At 34.4% G+C, this 23,172-nt stretch overlaps 2 protein-coding genes across 2 annotated transcripts; one reads left to right on the forward strand and one right to left on the reverse strand.

Moving 5' to 3' along the window:
• Nucleotides 1-11,113: 11,113 nt before the first annotated feature.
• On the reverse strand, nucleotides 11,114-14,067 carry LOC18611749 (uncharacterized). The gene is made up of 2 exons (XM_018128591.2): nucleotides 13,441-14,067; nucleotides 11,114-11,519 (listed from the first exon to the last, which is right to left on the reverse strand). The coding sequence occupies exons 1-2, from the start codon at nucleotides 13,720-13,722 to the stop codon at nucleotides 11,130-11,132; spliced, it is 672 nt and encodes a 223-aa protein (XP_017984080.1). The 5' UTR covers nucleotides 13,723-14,067; the 3' UTR covers nucleotides 11,114-11,129.
• A 1,904-nt stretch (nucleotides 14,068-15,971) lies between these two features.
• LOC18611750 (Chaperone DnaJ-domain superfamily protein) lies at nucleotides 15,972-21,456 on the forward strand. The gene is made up of 7 exons (XM_007048170.3): nucleotides 15,972-16,402; nucleotides 17,334-17,363; nucleotides 17,519-17,617; nucleotides 19,108-19,231; nucleotides 20,238-20,538; nucleotides 20,671-20,725; nucleotides 21,122-21,456. Exons 1-7 carry the CDS (start codon nucleotides 16,244-16,246, stop codon nucleotides 21,188-21,190), a joined length of 837 nt encoding a protein of 278 aa, XP_007048232.2. The 5' UTR covers nucleotides 15,972-16,243; the 3' UTR covers nucleotides 21,191-21,456.
• The last annotated feature ends 1,716 nt before the right edge of the window (nucleotides 21,457-23,172 follow it).

Consider the following 23,172-nt stretch of genomic DNA (forward strand, 5'->3'; position numbering starts at 1 on the left):
ACAAAAAGAAAGAAACAAAACAAAGAAAAACAAGGAGAAAAGGGTGAGATCTGAGAGGAGAGAGAGAGAGGCCGTCGGAAGGGTGAGATCTGAGAGGAGAGAAAGAGAGGCCGAGGAAAGAGAAGGATCGTCCGACAGAAGGCGAAGAGATCCGCCGGGAGAGAGAGAAGAGAAAGAGAAGCCGACGGGAAGAGAGGGGAGGACGCCGGCGCCGGCGAAGAAAAGGAAGAAAACTTTTAGAGAGAAGGGAGAGGGTGTGGCTAGAGAGAAAAAACAGAAATGAGAAAATGAAGAAAAAAGGCTAAAAAAAGAGCTTTTATACCCAGAGGAAGGAGGGCAAAACGGTGTCGTTTCAGAGGAAGGAGGGCAAAACGGTGTCGTTTCAGAGGAAGGAGGGCAAAACGGCGTCGTTTCAGAGAGGCAAGCAGAAGCTGGAAGGTCCAGGCCAAACGGCGTCGTTTTGAGTGGCTTTGTAGGCATCAAACGGTGCGTTTTAGGTCCTACCTCGTGGGCTTCCAGAAACAGGCCGGGGTGTTAGACTTGGGCTCCCGCGGGCCGTCGAGTTGGGCCAATCGCAGCCCAACAAAGTATAACCTTTTTTTTTGTTTTGTTTTGCTTGGGTTTCTTAGTGTTGGGTCTAGCCCATTTTAATTAAAATACATTTTTTAGGAAAGAAATATTTATATAATATGGACACTTATATTTAATATTAAAAATAAAAAATAAAATAAAAAAATAATGATAGTAATAAAAAAATAATGGTAAAAATGCATAATCTAAAAGAACATGTCAAATAAGTAAATAAAAAATTCATAAAAATAAAAATTAAAATATATATGTAAATAATAACAATGACAAATAATAAAAAATGTTAATATTATAAATATATTTGGAGACTTGCAAAAAAATAAAATAATAATAATAATAATAATTCATGATGCAAATATATATATATATATATATTATATTATTTTTTAAATAAAAAATATAAAAAATATAAAAAATAATGATAATAATAAAATGAGAAATAAATAAATAATAATAATAAATAATATAATTGGAATAAATATTTGAGTATTACCACCAAAAAGGGGCAAAGAGTTGCCTCTTTCCGGTGGATATTTTCGGGTGCGAAGTTAGAGACGGATTTTCACCGAAGCGTCGGGATAAATCTGAACTCTAGATTTCAAAACCCATTAAGTCAAATAGTTATTGTTAAGAAATAATATATGGAAGGAAATTTTGTTACATTCGAATTAAATAAATATTACTAAATAAAGTTAATCCAATCGTTTAAAAATTAATTAATTATTTATTAGATAAGCTTTGTGATCAAGTAAAAAAATTGACCAACAACAAACATGGATTTAAAAAGAAGATCAAAAAAATAAAGTATATATATAAATAAAAAATAATAAATAACAAATAATCAAAATTTTTAGATCATCAATAAACGCGTGCATGTAGATACCATCATTTTATTCTGTCATTGCACGCCACTCTTATTTTGCATATGGCGCGGGAATCCCGATGATGGGATTTCCCCGAGGAGCTCGTAGAGACGAGTTCTTCCGGGGATATCTCTAGGTGAGGAGAATTTCGAGACTTCACCAAAGCGTGGGGATGGTCTTCGAATAATTTTCCGATAAAAGATTACCGACTCCATCATTTAAAATAAACAAGTCACGACATCATTCTACGCTTGCATCATATGCATACGTAAGACCAAGTGAAAAGCTCAGTCTGGCAATTCAATAAAATTTAATCAATAAAATAGGGATTAAGCTAAGAAAAGGCTATGTTAAGATAACTTAAGATTAAATGGTACCGTTCGTAGAACGGGCGTCACGGAGGTGCTAACCCTTCTCCGTGCGTAACCGCACTCCCGAACCCATCTCTAAAAAAACGTGGACCAGTTCTCATTCTTTCGACGGACCTAAAATTAATTTAGGACTCCGTCGATTAAGAATCGGGTTAATAGGTGACCAATCACACCTTAGATGAACATGATTGGTGGCGACTCCCACACCCACACGATTTTAATCTTTCGCCCGCGTCTGGCGAACGGGTTCCCGGACCCGCACGTCACGACATATAGTTTTTAATATCTGTTATTGTTTTTCATATTGTCTCTATACACAAGTGACTGAGAATTTCTTTTGAAGGATTGGCCCTCTCGAAGTACACTTGGCCATCTAGTCTTATTTTATTCATCCAATTTACATGATTACACGAAAAAATTGTGAAGATAAGTAATTGAATACGAGAATATATAGTGTTATCAGCAGAAACTTGATAAACAAGACTCTTATCTCATTGACAAAATATGGTTGAAGGTGCAGGAAATATTTTGGGAATGGTATTTTGATTCATTCCATGAAAAGAATTACAAGAAAGTTTATAAATATGTACAGGCCACAAAAGAGAAAAAGACAAAGAGCTGTAACTAATCTACCTGTTAACTAACATAAAGCTATTAAAAGAAATTAATTACATCTTTTTTATATAATTGAAATGGTGTAGTATAGACCCCTTTCTATACTTCAGCTTCTAATGATATGGTGCGTTTCTTCAACTCTTATTCCTCTTCTGCTATTTACAAGTAGCAGCTTCCTAGGTAGCAATTTTGTTGCCTTTATTCCTCTACTACATTTGAATCTTTCACAATCAATATTTCTGGTTAATACTCCCCCTCAAAAGGAAGCATGAACATTGTGAATGTTCATCTTGCACAATAATCTCTGAAATTGACCAGGTTGCAAAGTTTTTGTAAATGTATCAACAACCTGCAAATTTGTTGGAAGATAAGCAGGTTCTATTATACCATTCATAACCTTTTTTCGGATGAAGTGACAGTCAATTTTAATATGTTTTGTCCTTTCATGGAAGACTGGATTCTTGCGGATATGTATTGATGACTAATTGTTACAATAAAGCTTTACTGCATCCTTGTGGTCAATCTCAAAGTTAGCTAACAGATATTTAATCCAAAGAATCTCACAGCAAGTGGATGCCATGGATCTATACTCTACCTCAGTTAAACTCCAAGCCACAACTTGTTGTTTTTTGGATTTTCAACTCACTAGTGATTCTCCAATGAATGTGCAATAGCCAGTAATGGATTTTTTAGTGTCAGGACACCCTACCTAGTCGCTTTCACAGTATGCTGTGATTTTCAAGTTTGAGTCTGCTTTCATCAAGATTCCTTGACCTGGTGTTCTTTTAAGGTACTTTAATACTTTGCATGCTGCCTTGTAATACTCATTTGTTGGTTTATCCATGAATTGAGCTAATGTTTGTACTGCATATGAGATATCAAGTCTGGTGAATGTAAGATAAAGGAGTTTTCCAATCAGTTGTCTATATCTTATAGGATCTGTTGTTTCTTTTTCTGTGTTTGCCTTGTTTAACTTAGTGTTGTAATCAATAAGTGTTGATGCAAGCTTAGCCTCAAGCATGCCATATTCTTCTAGCAAGTCGAGAGCATACTTTCTCTGACATATTTAGATGCCTTGTGGTGATCTAGCCACTTCAAGTCTTAGGAAGTATTTGACAACTCCAAGGTGCTTGAGTTTGAATTGTGAACTAAGATGATTTTTTATTGTTGCCACTGCTTGAACTTATGTGCTTCCAATTAGTATATCATCAACATAAGTCAACAAAGCTGTGAATTCACCATCATTTGTACGCATAGTGAACAATGAGTAGTCTGACATTGACTGCTTGAAGCCATATTGAAGGATAGATGATGTGAGCTTGGCATTTGATTGCCTAGAAGCCTGTTTAAGTCTATATATGGACTTATGCAATCTACATACCAACTTGGAGTCATTAGGATACTCCCCCTTAACTGTATATCCTTGGGGTAAGTCCATATATACTTCTTCATGTAAATCTCCATGCAAAAATGCATTGTTAACATCTAACTGTGATAATGACCAATTGTTTACAACTGCTAAAGCCAAGAAAACTCTGACTGTTGACTGTTTAGCCAAAGGATTAAAGGTCTCTGTATAGTCAAAACCAGCAACTTAACTAAAACCTTTTGCAACAAGTCTTGCTTTGAACCTTTCTACTTTTCCTTTAACATTCAGCTTAGTTTATACACCTATTTGCAACCCACAGAATGATGTTTAGCTAGCAATGGTACTATGCTCTAAGTACCATTGTCTTCTAAAGCTTACAGTTCAACTACCATTGCATCTCTCCAATATGAATGAGTCATAGCTTGATGGTAAGTTTTAGGTTCTTAGATTTTTTACAATGAGATTGTAAATGCTTTGTGAGCAGGTGATAGATTATGAGCTGAGACATAATTGGTTATTGGATGTTTAGTGATAGTATTAGTGTATGAAGGCAAATCAATTTGGTAGGCTTCCAAGTATTTTGGTAGGTTTCTTACTCTTGAACTTCTCCTAACTTGTTGATCTGAATCAGTATATTGAACTATTTCTGTTTGTTTAGTACTATCACTAATAGGCAGATTACTAGAAAAAGGTAAATTATGGGATATATGATCATTTTTTGATGTGGTAGGTTGTTTTAGGTCTAATAAGGGTTCATCCAAGTGTGTTTCAACTTGGTCATGGTCAAGGGATTGAAAATTTGTGCAATTAGGCTCAGAAATGTGGAAAGGAGTGGCATGCACACCAAGTGTTTGATCAAATGTAAAGTCTTGGTTGGTATGCTTTAAAGAATGAAATGGAAAAATGTCCTCATGAAAAACAACATCCCTAGATGTTAGTATTCTTTGTGCTTGAAGATCATACAATTTTGTGTCTTTTCATATGGCTCGAATATCTTATAAAAATGCATTTACTAGCCCTGCTATCAAATTTCTTTCTATGCTGTGTTTATGTGGATGTAAAACACAAATAGCCAAATACTTTGAAATAGTCATATGAACGAAGTTTCTGAAACAACATTTCATATGGTGATTTGTTTTGCAGGACTCTAGTTAGCACTCTATTTATGATGTTAATGGCTATGAACACAGCATATCCCCAAAAACTTAATGGAACATTTAACTAGAGTCTTAGAGCTCTTGCTACAGCTAGAATATGTTGGTGTTTTCTCTCCATTACACCATTCTGTTGTGGGGTACCTGTGCAGGATAGTTGATATATGATACCATTTCAGCATAAAAATTGGCAAGGTTAAACTCTCTGCCATTATCTGTTCTTAAACACTTTATAAAGCTATTAACTTGCCTTTAAACCAAGTTGTTGAAAGCATACACAATGGTTGACACATTAAACTTACTTTTCATTAAATAAATCCATGTAAAACGAGTGAAATCATCTACAATAGTTAAAAAATACCTATGACTATTTATTGTTAGAACTTCATATAGACCCCATATGTCCATATGTATCAACTCAAAGGCAGTTTTTGAACTCTGTACATGAATTGGAAATGGCAACTTCTTCTACTTTGCAATTGGACAAGTTTCACATAGTAAATCACTTGAACAACCAATTTTAGGAAAAGCTTTCTATAATACATTGATTCTTTCTACTAAGGCATGCCCTAGTCCAAAATGCCACAAATCAAAGTCTCTGTATTTTGTCTTAAAGGAATTGACAAAAAAGATAAAAAGATTCTTAGCTAATTTTTTAAAAGAAAATTGAGAAAAATCTTGTTCAATGCTGCTATCCTGCATCATGTATAAACTTGAAAATGCTCTAGCAACCCCAATCACTATCCAAGATGGAAGGTCCTGGATAACACAATATTCATCAATGAAAAAGACAAATTTTCTTTGACTTGGTTAACTCTCCAACTGATATAAGATTGAACTTAAAATAAGGTACACACAAGACATTTTTTAGCACCAATAAAGATGATAATCTGATTGTTCCTATATGTCAAACAGGGACTTTGCCATTATTTGGTAAATGCACAAAATAATTATTAATTGATCTAGCTGAAATGAACCTATTTAAAGAATGACAAATGTGATCAGTGGTTCCAAAATCCATTATCCAGGTATCTTGTTTAAACATGGAAACATTAACTTGACTGAAATTATATGGCATGTTATTTGAAGTACTAAAACACAAGTGGTTTAAAATAGTACTTGCAAAAGCTGACTTAACTAGGGATGGTCTGTTTTTGTGGCTATTTTGTGAAGGGTTCTTACCATCTGTGCATATGATTCCATTCTCATTTAAGAGTTTAAATAGCTTGCTGACCTATTGTTTGATGACATTTAATTGGGACATATAGCCATTGTTAGTTGATTCATCATCCTAATTTAGTTGCACATCTGCACATTGGTCCTCATTTGTGTGAGTGACACTGTTAGCTACTGATCTCCCTTTCTTATAGTTTGTTTTGGTCTCAGTGAACTTGAAGTCCTCTGGAAACCCAACCAATCTGTAGCACTTCTCTTTTATATGGTCTTTTTTTCCACAGTGAGAGCACATTAGGTCTTTCTTAAGTTTTTTTTTTCATCAGTGGAGATTAACATAGCTGATGACTGCAATGCAGGTTGTGTTTGGAACAACAAGTTTCTTTGAGCTTCTTCCCTCAACACCAGACTGTATACTTTGTCTAGTGCTATTATAGGGTTTATCAATATTATCTGAGACCTAACAGCTGAAAAGGAATCATTTAATTCATTAAGAAACCTAAAGACCATATCCTTTTGATATTAGTCAAAGTATTTTTGAAACATTTTTTACTACACTTGCCATAAACATAGTGAGGTAAAGGTATGTAGTTTCTTAATTCCTCCCAAATCCCCTTAAGTTCAATGAAGTATGCATCAACTGATCTGGTTCCTTAAGTGACATTACCTAAGGTATATTGCAGATTACATACTCTGGTGTCATTAGGCTGTGCAAAGCTCTATTTCAAAGTGTTCCAAATATCCATGGCAGAGTCCATATAAAAATTGGTTGATGCAATCAGAAGAGTGATGGAATCAAGGAACCATGCAACTATGAGGTTGTTGCATCGTATCCATGATGGATATAAAGGGTCCATTGCTTTAGGTTTTGAAATAGATCCATTTATAAACCCCATTTTGTTTTTGATGGATAAGGCAAGAATAAACAATCAGCTACATGCCAAATAGTTATTTGTGGTGAACTTAGGGTTGATGGTGATTGAACCAGGGTGATCAGTATGGTGAAAGTAATAAGGAGATTGAGGGTCTCTAATGGCTAAAATCTGAGTAAGTGTTTGTAATGGGGTATGGGTTGAAGTTTAAGATCCCTGTGATCTCGATTCACTTGTTTCAAACATGATCGAGATCAAAACTAAAAGATCAAATAGAAATAATAAAAGATTGGAAAACCAAAGAAAGATTCTAATGAATAGCAACGTTACTAGTGATGATGGAAAAAGCATAAAAGATCACATAATTTTAGCTGCTATCATTTTCGAGAGGAGTTGATCTTTTCAGGTATCATTTAACTTGCTCTGATATCATGACAAAATATGGTTGAAAGTGCATGGAATATTTTAGAGAATGGTATTTTGATTCATTCCATGAAAAGAATTATAAGAAAGTTTGTAAATATATACAGGTTACAAAAGAGGAAAAAGACAAAGAGCTGTAACTAATCTACCTGTTAACTAACATAACCGCTATTAAAAGAAATTAATTACATCTTTTTGGTATTATTGAAACGGTGTAGTATAGACCCCTGTCTTTACTGTCTTCATCTTTTAATGATACGGTGCATTTCTTCAACCCTTATTCCTCCTCTGCTATTTACAAGTAGCAACTTCTTAGGTAGCAATTATGCTGCTTTATTCCTCTGCTACATTTGAATCTTTCACAATCAATATTTCTGGTTAATACTCATAGATTTTGCTGCTACAGATAATATCGTAACGTGCGGGTTCGAGAACCCGACCGTTAGACGTCGGTGAAAATAAAATGGTTTAGGAGTCGCCACCAATCTTTTTTATCTAGGTGTGATTGGTCACCTATTAACCCGATTCTAATCTACGAAGTTCTAAATTAATTTTAGGTCCGTCGAAAGAACGAGAATTGATCCACGTCTTTTAGAGATGGGTTCGGGAGTGTGGTTAAACACAAAGTTGCTATTTACAAGTAGCAACTTCTTAGGTAGCAATTCTGCTGCTTTATTCCTCTGCTACATTTGAATCTTTCACAATCAATATTTCTGGTTAATACTCATAGATTTTGCTGCTGCGGATAATGTCGTAACGTGCGGGTTCGAGAACCCGACCGTTAGACGTCGGTGAAAATAAAATGGTTTAGGAGTCGCCACCAATCTTTTTTATCTAGGTGTGATTGGTCACCTATTAACCCGATTCTAATCGACGAAGTTCTAAATTAATTTTAGGTCCGTCGAAAGAACGAGAATTGATCCACGTCTTTTAGAGATGGGTTCGGGAGTGCGGTTAAACACGAAGAAGGGTTAGCACCTCCATGGCGCCCGTCCATGAATGGTACCATTTAATCTTAAGTTATCCTATTATAGCCTACTTTTGATTTAATCCTTGCTTATTAACTAATTTTTTATTAAATTGGCTGATTGAGTTTTTTTATTTTATTTGGTTTTACGTATGCACATGATGCAAACGTAAAATGATGTCATGACTTGTTTATTTTAAATAATGAATTTTTTTGTTTTCTATTTAGATCCATATCCTTTAATTAACGTTGTTGATTAATATTTTACTTGATTATATAACTTATCAAATAAACAATTAATTAATTTTTTAAACGATTAAATTAACTTTATTTAGTAATATTTATTTAAGCTAATTAACTAATTTAAGTTCGGATGCAATATTGTGTAAATTTATTTTCTTAACAACGACTATTTGACTTAATGGGTATTGGAGTTTAGAGTTTGGATTTATCCCGACGCTTCGGTGAAAATCCGTCTCAAACTCACCAAAAAAATCCACTTAAAAGAAGCAACTCTTTACCTTTTTTAGGTGGAGTTTATCAAACAATCATCTCATTTTTCTTATAATTTTTATATTTGTATCATGTTGTTGTTTTTTTGTTTTATATATATATATATATATATATATATATATATATATATTATATTTACAAGTATCTAAATATGAATATTTCTTTCCTTTTTTTTATATTCCTATCATTTGCTTATTATCATTACTATTTTTAACATAAACTAAACCTATGATTAGTTTTCTTACTATTTATTTTATTTATTTTATGTATATATATATATATGTTCTTCTAAACTATGTATCTTTACTATTTTTTTATTATGACTATCATTATTTTTTATTTTTTTGTTATTTTGATTTTCTAATATTAAATATAAGCGTTCATATTATATATATATATGTATAACTTTTCCTAATATGGTTTAAATTATAACAATAAAAATGAAAATGCATTTTATTTAACAAAAATAGGCAAGACACAAAATCAATTAAAACCAGAGAGGAAGGTTACTTTTCTAGGCTCAGATTAGCCCAATTCAATAACCCACAGAACGCCCAAAACTGCTGTGCCGAATCTGCTTCCTGAGGTCCACAAAACTGAGCCCAAAACGTACCGTTTTGGGTATTTGTTTGGCAGCTTTTAATCTACCAAAACAACGTCGTTTTGATCTTAAACCTAAGTAATTAGACCTTCATTTTCCCTTCTCTTCTCATTTTCTACCTTCTTTTTCTCTCTCTAGCCGCACCTTCTCTAACTTCTCTCTAAATTTTTCCCTCTCTTTCTCCTTATTCTCTCCCTTACGTCGACGGCTTGCCTTTAACCGGAAGCCCAGGTGTTCCTCCCTTCTCTACCAGCGTTGATCTGACCTTACCCACTAGCTTCAACAGCCTCCGTCGGTCGGCTTCCCAAGACCAAATACCCCCTCTCTACTGGCGTCGATCTGACCTTACCCACTAGCTTCAACAGCCTCCGTCGGTCGGCTTCCCAAGACCAAATAGCCCCTTATTTACCGGCCCCAAATTACCAGCTCCTCCTCAAAAAGAAACAAACTAAAGAACCTCAGTTATCCACAGCTTCTCCCATTTTCATTTCTTTTTCCTGTAATTTTATTTTTTTATTTTTTCTTTTTTGATTGTGGATTTCTGTTGCTGGTAGTTTAGGATTTTTTGATGGCTTATTTGTGGTATTGGTTGCTCGAATCTATTTTTTTTTTTGACAGATTGGTCTTCTTTTTTTTTGTTCATGAATCTAGGTTTCAAAATCTTTTTTTTTTTTCGGGTCCTCTGGATCGGTTTGAAACCCCCCTTTTAAGAACTGGATTGTCCAAAAATTTGGACAATCTAGAGGTGAAATCATGCTCTTCTGAGCATAAGGCTCTGGCAAACAAGGAGGGTTGGTAGCCGGAGGTGACCACTCCTCCCCAAATCCGGCTACCTTTCAGGGGCATTAATGCCCTGTAATGATGAACTAGAGGAGGGGCTGAGCACACGCTCAGTCCCTTCCTGTTCATTCATCATTTTTTTTATTTTTTTTATTTTTATTTGTTTCTTATTAATTTTTTATTTTTAAGTTCTTTTTATTTTTTATTTTATTTTTTTTTTTTTGAAGTAGGTGTCTACATATAACAGGACCTCTCAAGCTCAATTGATTAAACATGAACTAAATAGAGTGGAGACCGAAGAGAATGGCCTGAGTACAATTGCAACTTGATCTTACAAAAATCAAAAGAAGTAGCCGATGTTTACAAGCAACCTTCTCCCTTATAAAATGGAAATCAATCTCAACATGTTTGTTTAAGCACCTGTTAGCTTTTTCTTCGGTTTTTTAGTAATGCACTGGTGCTTATAGCTGCTAGAAATTCATAATTTTATCATAGTAGCATACGGTAGCAAAACAGAGTTCTGGTGCAGTACAGAAACTATGCTCATATATTCAATCTAAAAATCCCATATGTCCATATGAACAAGTAGAGAATATCAAAGACAAACTCAGATTATAAGAAAAAAAAATATTTCAGAACAATAGAAACAAGTCCACTCAAAAGCCGCCTAAACCAAGTGAATTGCTTGATTTCCACAACAATCTCTCCAGCAGCCTAACCTCATATCAGTCCTTTTCATTCTTCCTTTATCACACTTAATTCGATATTATTGTTGAAACTTCACTTTGCTAATTGTGTCTTCTCTTCCTTACCGTCAGCTGATGTTTCCTTGTTTTGTGTCTAGGACACATGCGCTGCTGCTGCTGGCTCAGTTGCTGGCGCGGCTTCAATTGATTGTTCTGTTTCAATCTTTCCAGGAGCTACAACAGATTCTGGACTGGAGGTTTCTTCAACTGGGTTCACAGGTTTCGCGGTCTCCAAATCCATAGCCACAGAGGCCTCTTTAAGTTTCTCAGTCTCTGATGATGCTTGTTTCACTGGCTCCACCGATTCTAGTTCCACAGGCTCCACCGATTCTGTTTGCACAGGCTCCACTGATTCTTGTTTCACTGGCTCCACTGGTTCTTGTTTCACGGGCTCCACTGATTCTTGTTGCACTAGTTCCGGTGATACTTGTTCCGCTACCTCTGATGGTGAGTCATCACTCTCAGCTGAACCCTTCTTTTCATTCTGCAAATAATACAAGTTAAACTATATTAAAAAAACAAAAGAAACTGCAGTTGCTAAAGCCTATCAAATAAAATTCGTTTAATGATGCCAAATGATGCAGCATTTTCATCTAGTAATCCATGAATGAACCATTGGAGAAGTTGCAGTAAATTTCCTTAATCACACAAATAAAGTGCTGAAGAGTAAAATAATCCTCCTTATTATTGCTTTGAAATATTGTTCAACCAATCCTAAAAGTTGACTAAGTTCCCATTGGTCATTCTCTTTGACAGAACATTAATCCTCCCAATACGATGAAACCATTTTCATCAGCCCTAATAGCAGAACCACTTGAATTCTTCTTTGCATATATTTGTTGGAAAAATTTGAACCGCTAGTTTGCCGAAAATAAAATCACCTAATTTCTTATATTTGTCATGCTTTGGAGTTAGGATCCACAGTGCAACATTACTGAGAAGAAAACAAACACAGGGAATCAAGGATGCACAGTGATGAAGCTTTACAGATAAGAATGTCTAGAAAGAGTTTCAGATACATTCCACAATGACAGAAAACTAAAGCACCTATAACTTCATCAATACGTTTAGATTAAGTAGATTATCCAAATGAACAGAACAAACCAGTACAGGAGGTCCTTAATGGATCGGTGTATCCCCTAAACCATCAATTTAAGGCATTTACATGGTTGCCCACCACCAAATATGCTGCTCAATACTAGTTTCCAATTCCCTCATGGTATAATTTTATGAAAACATTCATTTATTACAGATCTTGGATCAAAAACAATATATTTAACACAAGCAGTTTAAAACATTTTTCAGTTTTCATAGTGTCAAGAATTTAAATGTACCCTTGTAATTTGAAATCAATGCAAAGAACCGATGCCTGAAATTCACTGATGCATCATGATGGAACTACAGAAAACCTTTTGTGCAAAACTCATCTTTCTCTTGCAGTCATAATTCATATTTCTGTATAGGAAAATTAATCAAACCCCTCTTGCACGCGCAGATGGGGACATGAAGATGCGGAAAGATACAAAGGGCAAAGGATGCCACTATTCTACCCCCTATAGAAAACATTGAAACAACCACATAATGATGCAAAAAACAAAGAGGAAACAAACATTTGGTAGGTCCATAAGTCAAAACAGGTTTATTTCTGATAAAACCGAGACTTGATGGATTGGATTGAATGGTAAGGATATTATTATACTGATTCTCCAGTTCAAAGTACCTGGCGTCCATCAACTTTGGTGCTATAAGAGGTGGCCAAAAGTTTACATTGTAAAATTCACCACGACGTGTTAGGAATAGTAAATGATTGATACAGACAGGATATCAGGCAAGCAAAAAGACAAGGGGCCAATTAAAATATAACTAGACTATTGAATCTTGATATTCAATACACCAAATCAACAGGAGCTATGCGAGGAATTGTTTTTATCTTCTTTTTGAATCTTACCTTTACTCACCAACCGAAGGGTACAAAACCAGTTATAATTCAATGAAAGAGCCAGGATAAAGATGCCGTTAAACAACCAACATATTGAAAGGACAGATATGACCGTATTCGGATGAATGATCCCATCATCCAGCTTTAACGAAATCACATCAATCAATAATCAAAATGCATAGAAACATCAAGGCAATTAACATATGCTTCACAATTAATAACGACCCTGGAATCAAAAGATCAAGAATTCCATGTTCAAAATTTTGTACAATACTAGCCATTGGATTTTGTATAAAATGCAGTTTCTTTGATATCTAAAATGGCATTTTAGTCATGAACAGTTACCTTTATTGCACCCAAAGCCAATACAACCTTTGCTAACAAAAGTAATCATCTTTAAATGCCAATAAAGATTAAACCCTTTCTTCAAATTTTAGCATAAAAATTCTTTAATAGAAACAGATACCTCTTTGAACAAGTTGCTAAGAGATCGTCGCTTGTTTGCTTGATCATCGACCTTGTCATCATCAGCAACATTCTCAGCCTCACCAACGCCCTTGGCGTTAACAGCCTCGTTAGCATGATCATCTTCCACCTTCTTTTCACCTTGAGCAACAACATCAGCAGCCTCCTTTGCTTCAGGAACCGCAGGAATAGGCTCTTTCGTCGGCTCAGGAGGAGGTACCGGAGCCGGGACCTCCCCTTCGTCACCCTTCAAAACCTTAGGCTTAGTAGCGCAACCTCCCATGTTTTCCTGATCAGCTTTCAAAAACCAAAGAGCCTATTCTAAAAACGTTCTTCTTTAATGCTGTTTCTTTCTCTTTTTTTCACCTGTTTTGGGTGAGTGAGAGGAAGATTGAAGAAGAGAGACAGAGAAGATTTAGGAGATTTATAGGGAAAAGAAAGGAAGTTTTTAAGGTTTGTTGGCTTCCGACAAAAGTTCTGCGGTAAAGAAAGAATGCAAAGGGACAGAAAATAGACAAACCGACAACGGAAACAGATTGAAAGATTTTATTAACGTTCCAACAAATCGTTTCTATATCTATTAAGTATTACATAGAGAATAATAATAACAGGTGTCTCAAGCTGTAAAGCTTTTGATGACTCCAATTTGTTGTGGCGTTGATTAAGATAAAATGATTTTCGTTTTCTTGACTAAAAGCTTATCAAATTTTGGAATAGGAACCGGAACAGATGGTGGGGTTCTTTTATTTTTTTCTTTTTTATTATTTTTTTGTGGACCATGGAAGACTTTGAGGAGCTGGCTCTTTGTTCAGCCATGGATGGGGGTGTAATGCGTAGGGAGAATGGACCATGGCATGCAATGGAAATGGGTTGTAAAAGAGCCAGGTGGGGTTCTGTATTCTCTGTCAAGTTTTTTACATGTTTATATTCCATGTGTGTTTGGACTCCTCTGTCCTGGAAAAATATGGAACACATTGGAATAGTTATTCTACCATGACAAGCGACAACATGATTCAATTAACGGTCAGTTACATGTTACTTGATGTAAACCATAAAAATAACAGAGAATTAAAAAGATTTATACAATGACTGATCAATTATATACATTTAGCTTAACCATTAAAAGAATATGAAAAGGCATGATAGGATACCGATGCAGTTTGATCACTTTTCGTGGTACCGGCTAGGACTGCAGTTTTGAGCCATCTAGAAACAATCCAAGTGGCAGAATTATGCTTAAAAAACGGATACAATTCCCAAGCTAAAATTTAAAACTAAAGACAGTTCCAGCATTAGGGGAAGCCACGTTTCAGGATTGCCAAATCCATGATTCGGGATATGAATGAAATGATAACAATGAGGAAATGAAAGAAAACAGAGAGCCAGAATCTAAACAGAGTTGTCTTTGTTTCCAGGGCGGCGGAATATGCTTCAATGATAATTCCTTTATTCAAGGATATTCATAAAGGCAATTAAGTAAGGATATTCAAGGGTGGTGTGCCTATAATTACATCGTGTTGGTCATAACTCCACTCTCTCCGCCATGTCTATATCTGCTATCCATTAATTCAATCTACTCCCTAATGTCAAATTCATGGAGAGATTGTAAGGAAAGGGGTTGGCCCATGTTGCCATGTTGGAGCTACTTTGAATTCTATTTTATAAGATGTCTCTTCAAAATCAAAATTCTGAAGTCACTTAAATATTTATTATTCCTATAACTTTTTTTTTTCTCAAAAGAAATAGAATGTGATTAGGTTGATGATGAGAAATCTTGGTTGATTAGCTGTCTCAATCATTAGGCAGCTATGAAACTAAAAGTACTTATTAAGACAGTCATTGTACTTAATTTGCCCAACCTAAATGATAATAATTGAATATCTAAAAGTGTACAACATATAGCAATATATGATTATATTGTATTTATAGCTTGAAATGAGATTCAAAATATATGTGAGACTATGTTAATCACATTTGTGCCACACTAAAATTTAGCTTGTCATTTAGTTTCAATTGATCGTATGTTAATTAAGATTATTATTTTATTTATTCATGAAGGTTAAATTAAATGAATATGGGGTGTATATATATATATATATATATTCATATAAGTTTTATCTGATCAGTAAGTATCACCGTGATGGTAAATATACCCTCTCCTACGTTTTTTTTTCTCCCCAGTAATTCCCTATTTTACAAAAAGAATAAATGGTTTTTTTTAAATGACAAAATGTAAAAACTATTGATCATCCAAAGCAATGATAACTTCATATGCTCATGCTGGTCTGCTTGCCCCACGTACGGCATTATTATTTCAGTACCTCAACAACATTATGCCTCTCTTCCCATTTTTCTTTTTTCATCATCAAATCTGTAACATAACATATAAGAATTTGTCTTGTATTTGGTGTGTGTATTATCAATTATCATAGTCAAATCAAAACCCAATTTCTACTTGCTGGGCCTTTCACTTGGCGCTTCACTTATTCCTCTTCTAGGCTTCTCCGCCAGTGGCCCAGAAACAAGTAAGGTTTCCAACCCAAAATCCTTTACGTCGAAGTTTGAACACATGTTTCAGCTTCCGACTTCCGTCCAACAAGGGAAGGAGAAGAGACCATCTCGGTCTTTGTTCTCTTCCACCACCGCGAAAAGAGTTCACCTTATTCTCACTTTAAAATTTAAACCAATTCTTTTTACCACCAAAAAAAGGAAAAGAACCCAAAGCTTCTTCTGTCTAACAACAGCCTAATTGATTGGTTCTTCGAGTTTTGGAGACAGTTGGTTTTGTGTTGATTTCCTTGATTATGCAAATATCCAGATGGCGAAACGTCTTGGTACTCAAGAATTCATTGGTTCCAGCTTTCTTACCTTCAGAACCAACGGCTACTGTTGCAACAACCCATGTTGCTTCATTCCATTCAACGCCTGTTACCTGTGAAAAATGGAAGAACAAATGGAATTATGTGAGTTTGTTTCTATTTTTCCTTTTTTTTTTATGCTTATATATGTTGAATGCTATGGGTGAGTTTTGGGGTTAGTTTGGATTTTTTTTTTTTCAGTTGGGGGAACTGAATAGCTTTGGATAGCGTATTTGAAATTGCAAGTTCATGAATTTGTGAAAGAAGGATTGGTGTCATTTCTTCAATGAAAAAAAAAGAGAGTAAATCTTGTTTGTTGAATGCTATGGGTGAGTTTGGGGATAGTTTGGATTTTTCTTTTTTTTTAGTTGGGGAAGCTGAAAAGCTTTGGATAGTGTATTTGAAATTGCAAGCTCATGAATTTGTATAAGAAGGATTGATGTCATTTCTTCAATGAAAAAAAAAAGAGTAAATCTTGTTTTCTGAATGCTGTGTGATGCTAACATCAAAACTAAATAGATAATTGAGGTTCAATGTTTCATGCTTGATTTTATGTTATAAATCTCTGCTTGGTGGCACCTGAACACTTGTCTGAGTGGTTGATGCATGAATCTCTGTTCAAAGAGCAAATAAAAAAAAAAAAAAATTCTGCTTGGTTGTGTTTGATGGGTGCTACTGTTAAGATTATTATTTAGTGAAGAATACTACTTCAAATTGTCTTGTGAAAGATTCAGTTGACTAATCTTGTCAGCTGATGGAGCACATCACTTAACTGGTAGATGATTGTATATTCATAATGTTTAGTTTTTGCAATTTTCAACCTCATTCTCGATACTGCCTGTTCCTAGTCCTGAGAAAAGTAAGTTGTCTTTTATATGAATAGGTTTTCTACTGCTTTTCCTTTCTGGACCACCAGCAACTGCATAGTTGAGCCTTAGATTTTAGTAATGCATGAAAGTTTTGGTTTAGGAGTTAGGATAAAGTTGTACGTCTTGCCTTTGATGAGAAAGTTTGACAATTAACATTGTTTTTGCAGGATGAAAAACGAGCTCAACAACCCTCTAAGGTATGCAGTTTGGGGGCATCTATTTGTGAAATTGTTTGTACTGCTCTCTTAATTATCTTGTTCCTAGTATGTCAAATAGGCATATTTCAAGATTGGTAATTTTCTAATAACTGTTAGCAGACCACATTATCTGACATTGCAAATATTGAATGCAGACTTATGTAAGATATGCAGTACGTCAAAAGCGTGCTGATGCAAAGAGAGCTCTAAAAGACCTTCTCTTTAATACCGGTTCCTCAAATATTTCATTTCAGGTAAACTTTTCAGGACTCCTGTTTGATTTAGAACCCTTATCGTATTGAAGGTGTGGAGTCTCATCTTCCTGGTGCACTGTTTATTTTATACTCATGGCATGATTAAATTGTGATAAAATTCACTTTTGGTTGTTTATATGGTTTTATTCCAACTTCTATTTGCTTATTCTGATTTATTTAGGAGTTAATCAATTATTTTGCAAACAATGGACCAATTATCTGCCCAGTGCTTTGGAGTTTTAATTGCAAGAGTCTGTCTATATGGTTTTATCAAAGTTTAATTTTGGTTATGCTGATTGTTTTAGAACTCTTTACGTGTTCTATAACCAAGCCAAATTGTAAATGTTTTGACATGTCAGTTATCAGATAGTGTCATCTCATGGTAAAAGGTTGATCCAAAGGACTACTTTATAGAGTGAGAGTCGGAGCACAGGGGTGTCTGTTTTTGAAATAATTAGATAGCAAGAACACCATAAGAAATAGCATTTATTAGTATTTATTATTTATATTCATTCATGTTTTCTAATCAAAGTTTTTTATCTTTGTTTTTGCTAATTTTTAATATTTAGGTATGTTAAACCATTAGAGTGAATAAAAACATATTTAATGAAAGGTTGTAGAGAATTACAATAGTACTTAAATTGTTGAAGAGACAAAAGCTCCTGTATATTGTTTCACAATATTGACTGATAATTTCCATTTTAGTTAATGATGCAAAGACCATTGAGAGGCAGGGTTCAAAATTTATGTACTCTATTTTCTCCGAGCTATAGATTCCATTCAGTCATGGTATTGTTTGCCAAGTGCTCTACCAGACCAAATGGGTTCTAGCTCTTTAATTTGCCAAAAAAATTCAGGGATAAAGACCAGTTTCCTAGTCAAGCTGCAGCATTAATGGATTTATAGGATTTCACACTCCCTGGGCAAATTATTTATTTAGTATAGGACCATTCTGAATTACCCCTCTCAAATGGAGCCAATACCGGATATTGATCTTGTAATTAAAAAGATCAATGCATGCAGCATGTTTACATTATAAAAAATCATAAGGACAAAGCAAGTTGGATTATTTCTTGTTCACTAATCATAGGTGTATGCCTTGGAATTAATTCTAATTTTTTCATTGTTTGCATTGTTGCTATTTACATGTAACATGAAATTGCAATTTTATCATTTCATACATAAAGTGTGCATCTAGGATCTGAGTATAGAAGCTTTGGATTTTAGTAAGGCCATTGAAAGAGTAAGGTTGCAATCTTTTTGTGATGGGTGATGTGATGACAAGTTGGATATCGTTTTCTTAAAAGCTAGTGGACTCTAGTGTATGTAAAGCCTGAATTTATTTATTTCCAAAGTAAACCATTGGTCTCAAGTGTATGGGACAATACCCTTATCCTGTTTATCCATTACATTGTTTCAGAGATTTAGTTTACACAAAATTTGTTCCTGAAATTACAATAAACTTATGCATGCCTTTGGCTTCTAACTAGGATGACGATCCAATATGGAAATTTGATGGAACAGAAGGCCAGGATTCAGATGGCTCCAATAAGAAGTGGGGATCAAGGTTTCCTGGACGACGTGCTGGGAAATCTAATCACAAAAAAATAAAACGTGAGCTTCAACTTTCTTTTGTTATTCCGTTCCTCTTATTGTTTCTTTAAATGAAATTTAAAATAAATATTGCCTTCTTTATGCAATAGTTTCTGCTGAACTGGGTTCCACAATTTGTCTTAAATTATGCTGAGTGTGGAATCTAAGATTTTTTCATAAAATAATTCTAAAATCTGATTAATTATTTCTGCTTAGTAATTATCTTGCTTTATTGGTCTAATCTTATGTTTCATCCGTCTATTTTTCTAAAACAATGAGTAATTATGTCAGACTACTGACTTGATTACCAAAGTAACTGAATCTTTGTTTGTAACAAGACAAAGGATGGAAAGGGTATTTGAATGTGGGACCTTGAGCCTCACACGGCAGGTTGTTTTAAAGTAGCATCTGATATCATTAGTGAAATGGCAAATAAATTTTCCTGTTATGCAACAGCCGCATGCCTATCAGTGGAAGAACTTTATTTTGTTAAATAAAATGTGGGCCTCGTCATAATATTGAAAAGCAATGAAATTCTGTTATATAGCTTAGGTAGCAAAAATAACCCTGCTTTTCTTTCCTTATTCATGAATATTGTATTTATCCATCATATGCATAAGAATTTAAGCAGAGATGACTTACTAAAGTCAGAACTATGATTTGTTATGAAATTTCTTGTTTTCTATATTTGTCATGGCAGCTTGTATTACCATTTCAGACACATTCAAAAAGAAAAATGTTATTCCATTTGTTTGCAACAATAATGCCTAGATATCGTCCAATATTAAAATACTCTTTGTTAAAGAGAAACCTCTGTGGTTATTCGACATTGTTATGATGTTTTCGTTAAAGATGTACCTTTAATAGCTTGTTATAAAGTGAGATATTAGAACCTAGCTAGCTAATCTTGTTTGTGAGGTGAAAACCAAGGCCACATTTGGATTATATAGGTGTGATAGTTTTTTGAGTGCTTGCACCCTCATGTGTGATTTGACAAACTGGATGTCTTCTTTTCTCACATGCATAGGAAGGTTTAGAAGAGAGAGTTTCTCTGAGGACTTTGATCATCCTGAGACAATCTTTCAAGCTACATTTGGGAACAAATGGTATACTTGGTCTTCTAGGGGGGAATCTTCTTTCCAAAATTCAGAATCTGGATATGAGTGGAGAGAAAAATCAGGCTGGACTAATCAAAGAAGAAAACAGTGGGAGACTATGAGTGAAACTGAGTCTGAGGATGAGTCATGTGCTGTAGGATCATGTTCTGATAGATCAATCCTTGGTCTGCCTCCAACTGGCCCCTTGAAAATTGAAGATGTTAAAAATGCGTAAGTACTTTGGTGCTTGCATTCAACTTGAATGTGAAGAGGCCTGTCATCTTGAAGATTGGACATATTCCAGCTTTTCCTTTGCTCCAATTCTTTTTATGTATCCTAAAATTATTAATATTTACCTTGCAGTTTCCGTTTATCAGCTTTAAAGTGGCATCCTGATAAGCATCAAGGTCCTTCACAGGTTAGTTAGAGTTTCCAAATTCCAATATTATTTTTATATTGTTGAATGGTGGCAGTTTTATGAATACTCTCCAATATTTCTGGGTCCTTAACGCATAACCCTCGCATAATATTGGCTTCTGGTCTAGACAAAAGTTCATGGATTTTTAGTTCCAGTTTATTAAATGTGTTGAGATTCTGTGTGTGTGTGTGTGTGTTCTTCTTTATTTGTTTCTTTTTTTGGAGTCTTTTGAGGGGAAGCTGGGGGCAGGGATCCTATTTGGGGCAATCTTTAGATACTTGACTTAGTGGAACTGAGTTGTCATGGCATCTGTATTTTCTGTGATTTATTTCTCTTTTTTTTATTTATTTAATTTTGGATTTGTGATAGTTACAAGTTGTGGATGCATGTATGCAGGCAATGGCCGAAGAGAAATTTAAGCTGTGTGTTGATGCATACAAATCATTGTGTAATGCTCTAGCCTGAGGTGGTTGTTTCATTCAAATGCTTACAGCTCCAAGTAGGTTGTCTTGGAGAATAGCTAGTATATTGAGTTATTCTTTTATCAATTTTTTGTCTTCATAATTAATTGCCATCACCAAGTTGGCTTTTCTAGGATTTGATTATTTGGCCCAAAATATTGAGAATGGGCCATAAATTTATTTTTAAGAAGGGAACGGCGATTGTAAACTTCAATAAAATAGAATAAAAACAAGGTGATCAGAAATCTTGATGATGATTTCTAACTCAAATTTCATGGAAATTATAAGAAAATATTTATGGTCGAAATTTAATTGTGTAACAAAGCATACATGCATATGATCACAAGGTTTTATGAACAAATAATGTGTTGGGTACTGGATGTGGGAGTTTGAACTTGTGTTGAGTACTGGATGATCATGAGATGTTTCTGCTTCATTTGCCTAATTCATGGTTTTTTTTTTTTTTTGGGCTTTCATTTCACGTGGGAATAGACTACGAAAATTTTTCCCACACAAGGTTTTTCCTTCAGTTATTTAAAATTAAAACTACATAATGATTTCATGTGAATTAATAACATAAACGTGGTTCATGGAAGAAAATCTCTAATTATGGGATTTTGTCAAAAAGCTTGTACAAACAAGTCTTTTCAAGAAATATTTTAGGTAAAGATATTTTTTCAGATTTTTTTTTTCTTTTTGAGCAGTGGTAAGCTCTTAAATTTTATTAAAGCATTGAGATAATTTAGAAAGTGTTTTTCGATATGAAGATTTTATTTACACAATGATAAAAATAAAAATAATAAGAATAAAATGTATAAAATTTAAAACCAAAAATCATCCTTATCAAATATTTAACACCTAATGACAGTCAATTTGAAGGAATAAACATGTCTTCTTGAATTCTCTTGTGGAGGATTTCGAAAACCCCTACTAGTGTGTTGGAAGGCATAAGAAAAGTCTTCAAAATTTAATGATGAATAAGACTTGAAAATATAAAATATAAATAATGATTAACAGAAATAAGAATAGAATTTATAAATAAAGTTAAAATAGGATAACAAATTATTAATTAGTATTGTTATTCAAACGAGTGTCGCGGAATGCTAATCTTTCCTTACACCTAATCAAACTCCCGAATTTGTTTTCATTAAGAATATCAACACTTCTCTTTTAAGTGACCAATCATATTTAAATAAAAAATATTGATGACAGCTCCAAACCTTACGTTAAGGTAGTTAAGTTCTCAAACTCACACGTTACAATAGTTTGACAACCCTATTAAGAATTGAACCCAAAATTTTTGAACCCTACAACAAAATTTAATAGAATATCATGAACTCTACCTCAATAAGGGAGGAGGTGAATATTGAATTTACAACTAAGAGTCTTCCTTCATCTATCAAGCATATCTTTTGAATTAAAAAAGTTGACCATGAAAGCTGTTCCAAAGTTGGTATTCAATTTAGCTATGCCGTTTGTGAATAGAACAATTAAAAGTGGGGCAAAATAGGTTGGTCCTGTAGGAGGGATTTACATACAAGCGGGATTTAATAAAGAAGACTACAACCTGACAGATGCGAAAGGACAGCAGCTAGGTCCCATTGAGGGATTTTCATATTTTGGATGAATATTGCGTGGGGTTGGAGCTTTCAACGGTAGCTTCCCTGCCATCATTTTTTACCCATATGTTTCCGGTAACCCTATTATAATCCTTAATTGCGTAAGATTGATGTTAAATGAATGGGTACTAGGCCAGATGAAAGAAAATTACTAGGCAACATCACCCTTCTACCACATTTGTGGACCCTCGTACTGCAATTCAAACCGTATTATTAATGGAAGTGAAAGTGAATGAAGCAAACAAAGTTGTACCAGTTTCGTTGAGCTTACGGGATAATTGTACTTTTTTATACTTACCTTGCCCATGAAACTGGCTTTGAAAGCAACTTTTTTGTACTTTCATGTGACATTTTACTTTTTTTTCTT

Source organism: Theobroma cacao, chromosome 1 (genome assembly GCF_053813885.1).
Source record: "Theobroma cacao isolate CCN51 chromosome 1, ASM5381388v1, whole genome shotgun sequence".
Classification (NCBI taxonomy): Eukaryota; Viridiplantae; Streptophyta; class Magnoliopsida; order Malvales; family Malvaceae; genus Theobroma; species Theobroma cacao.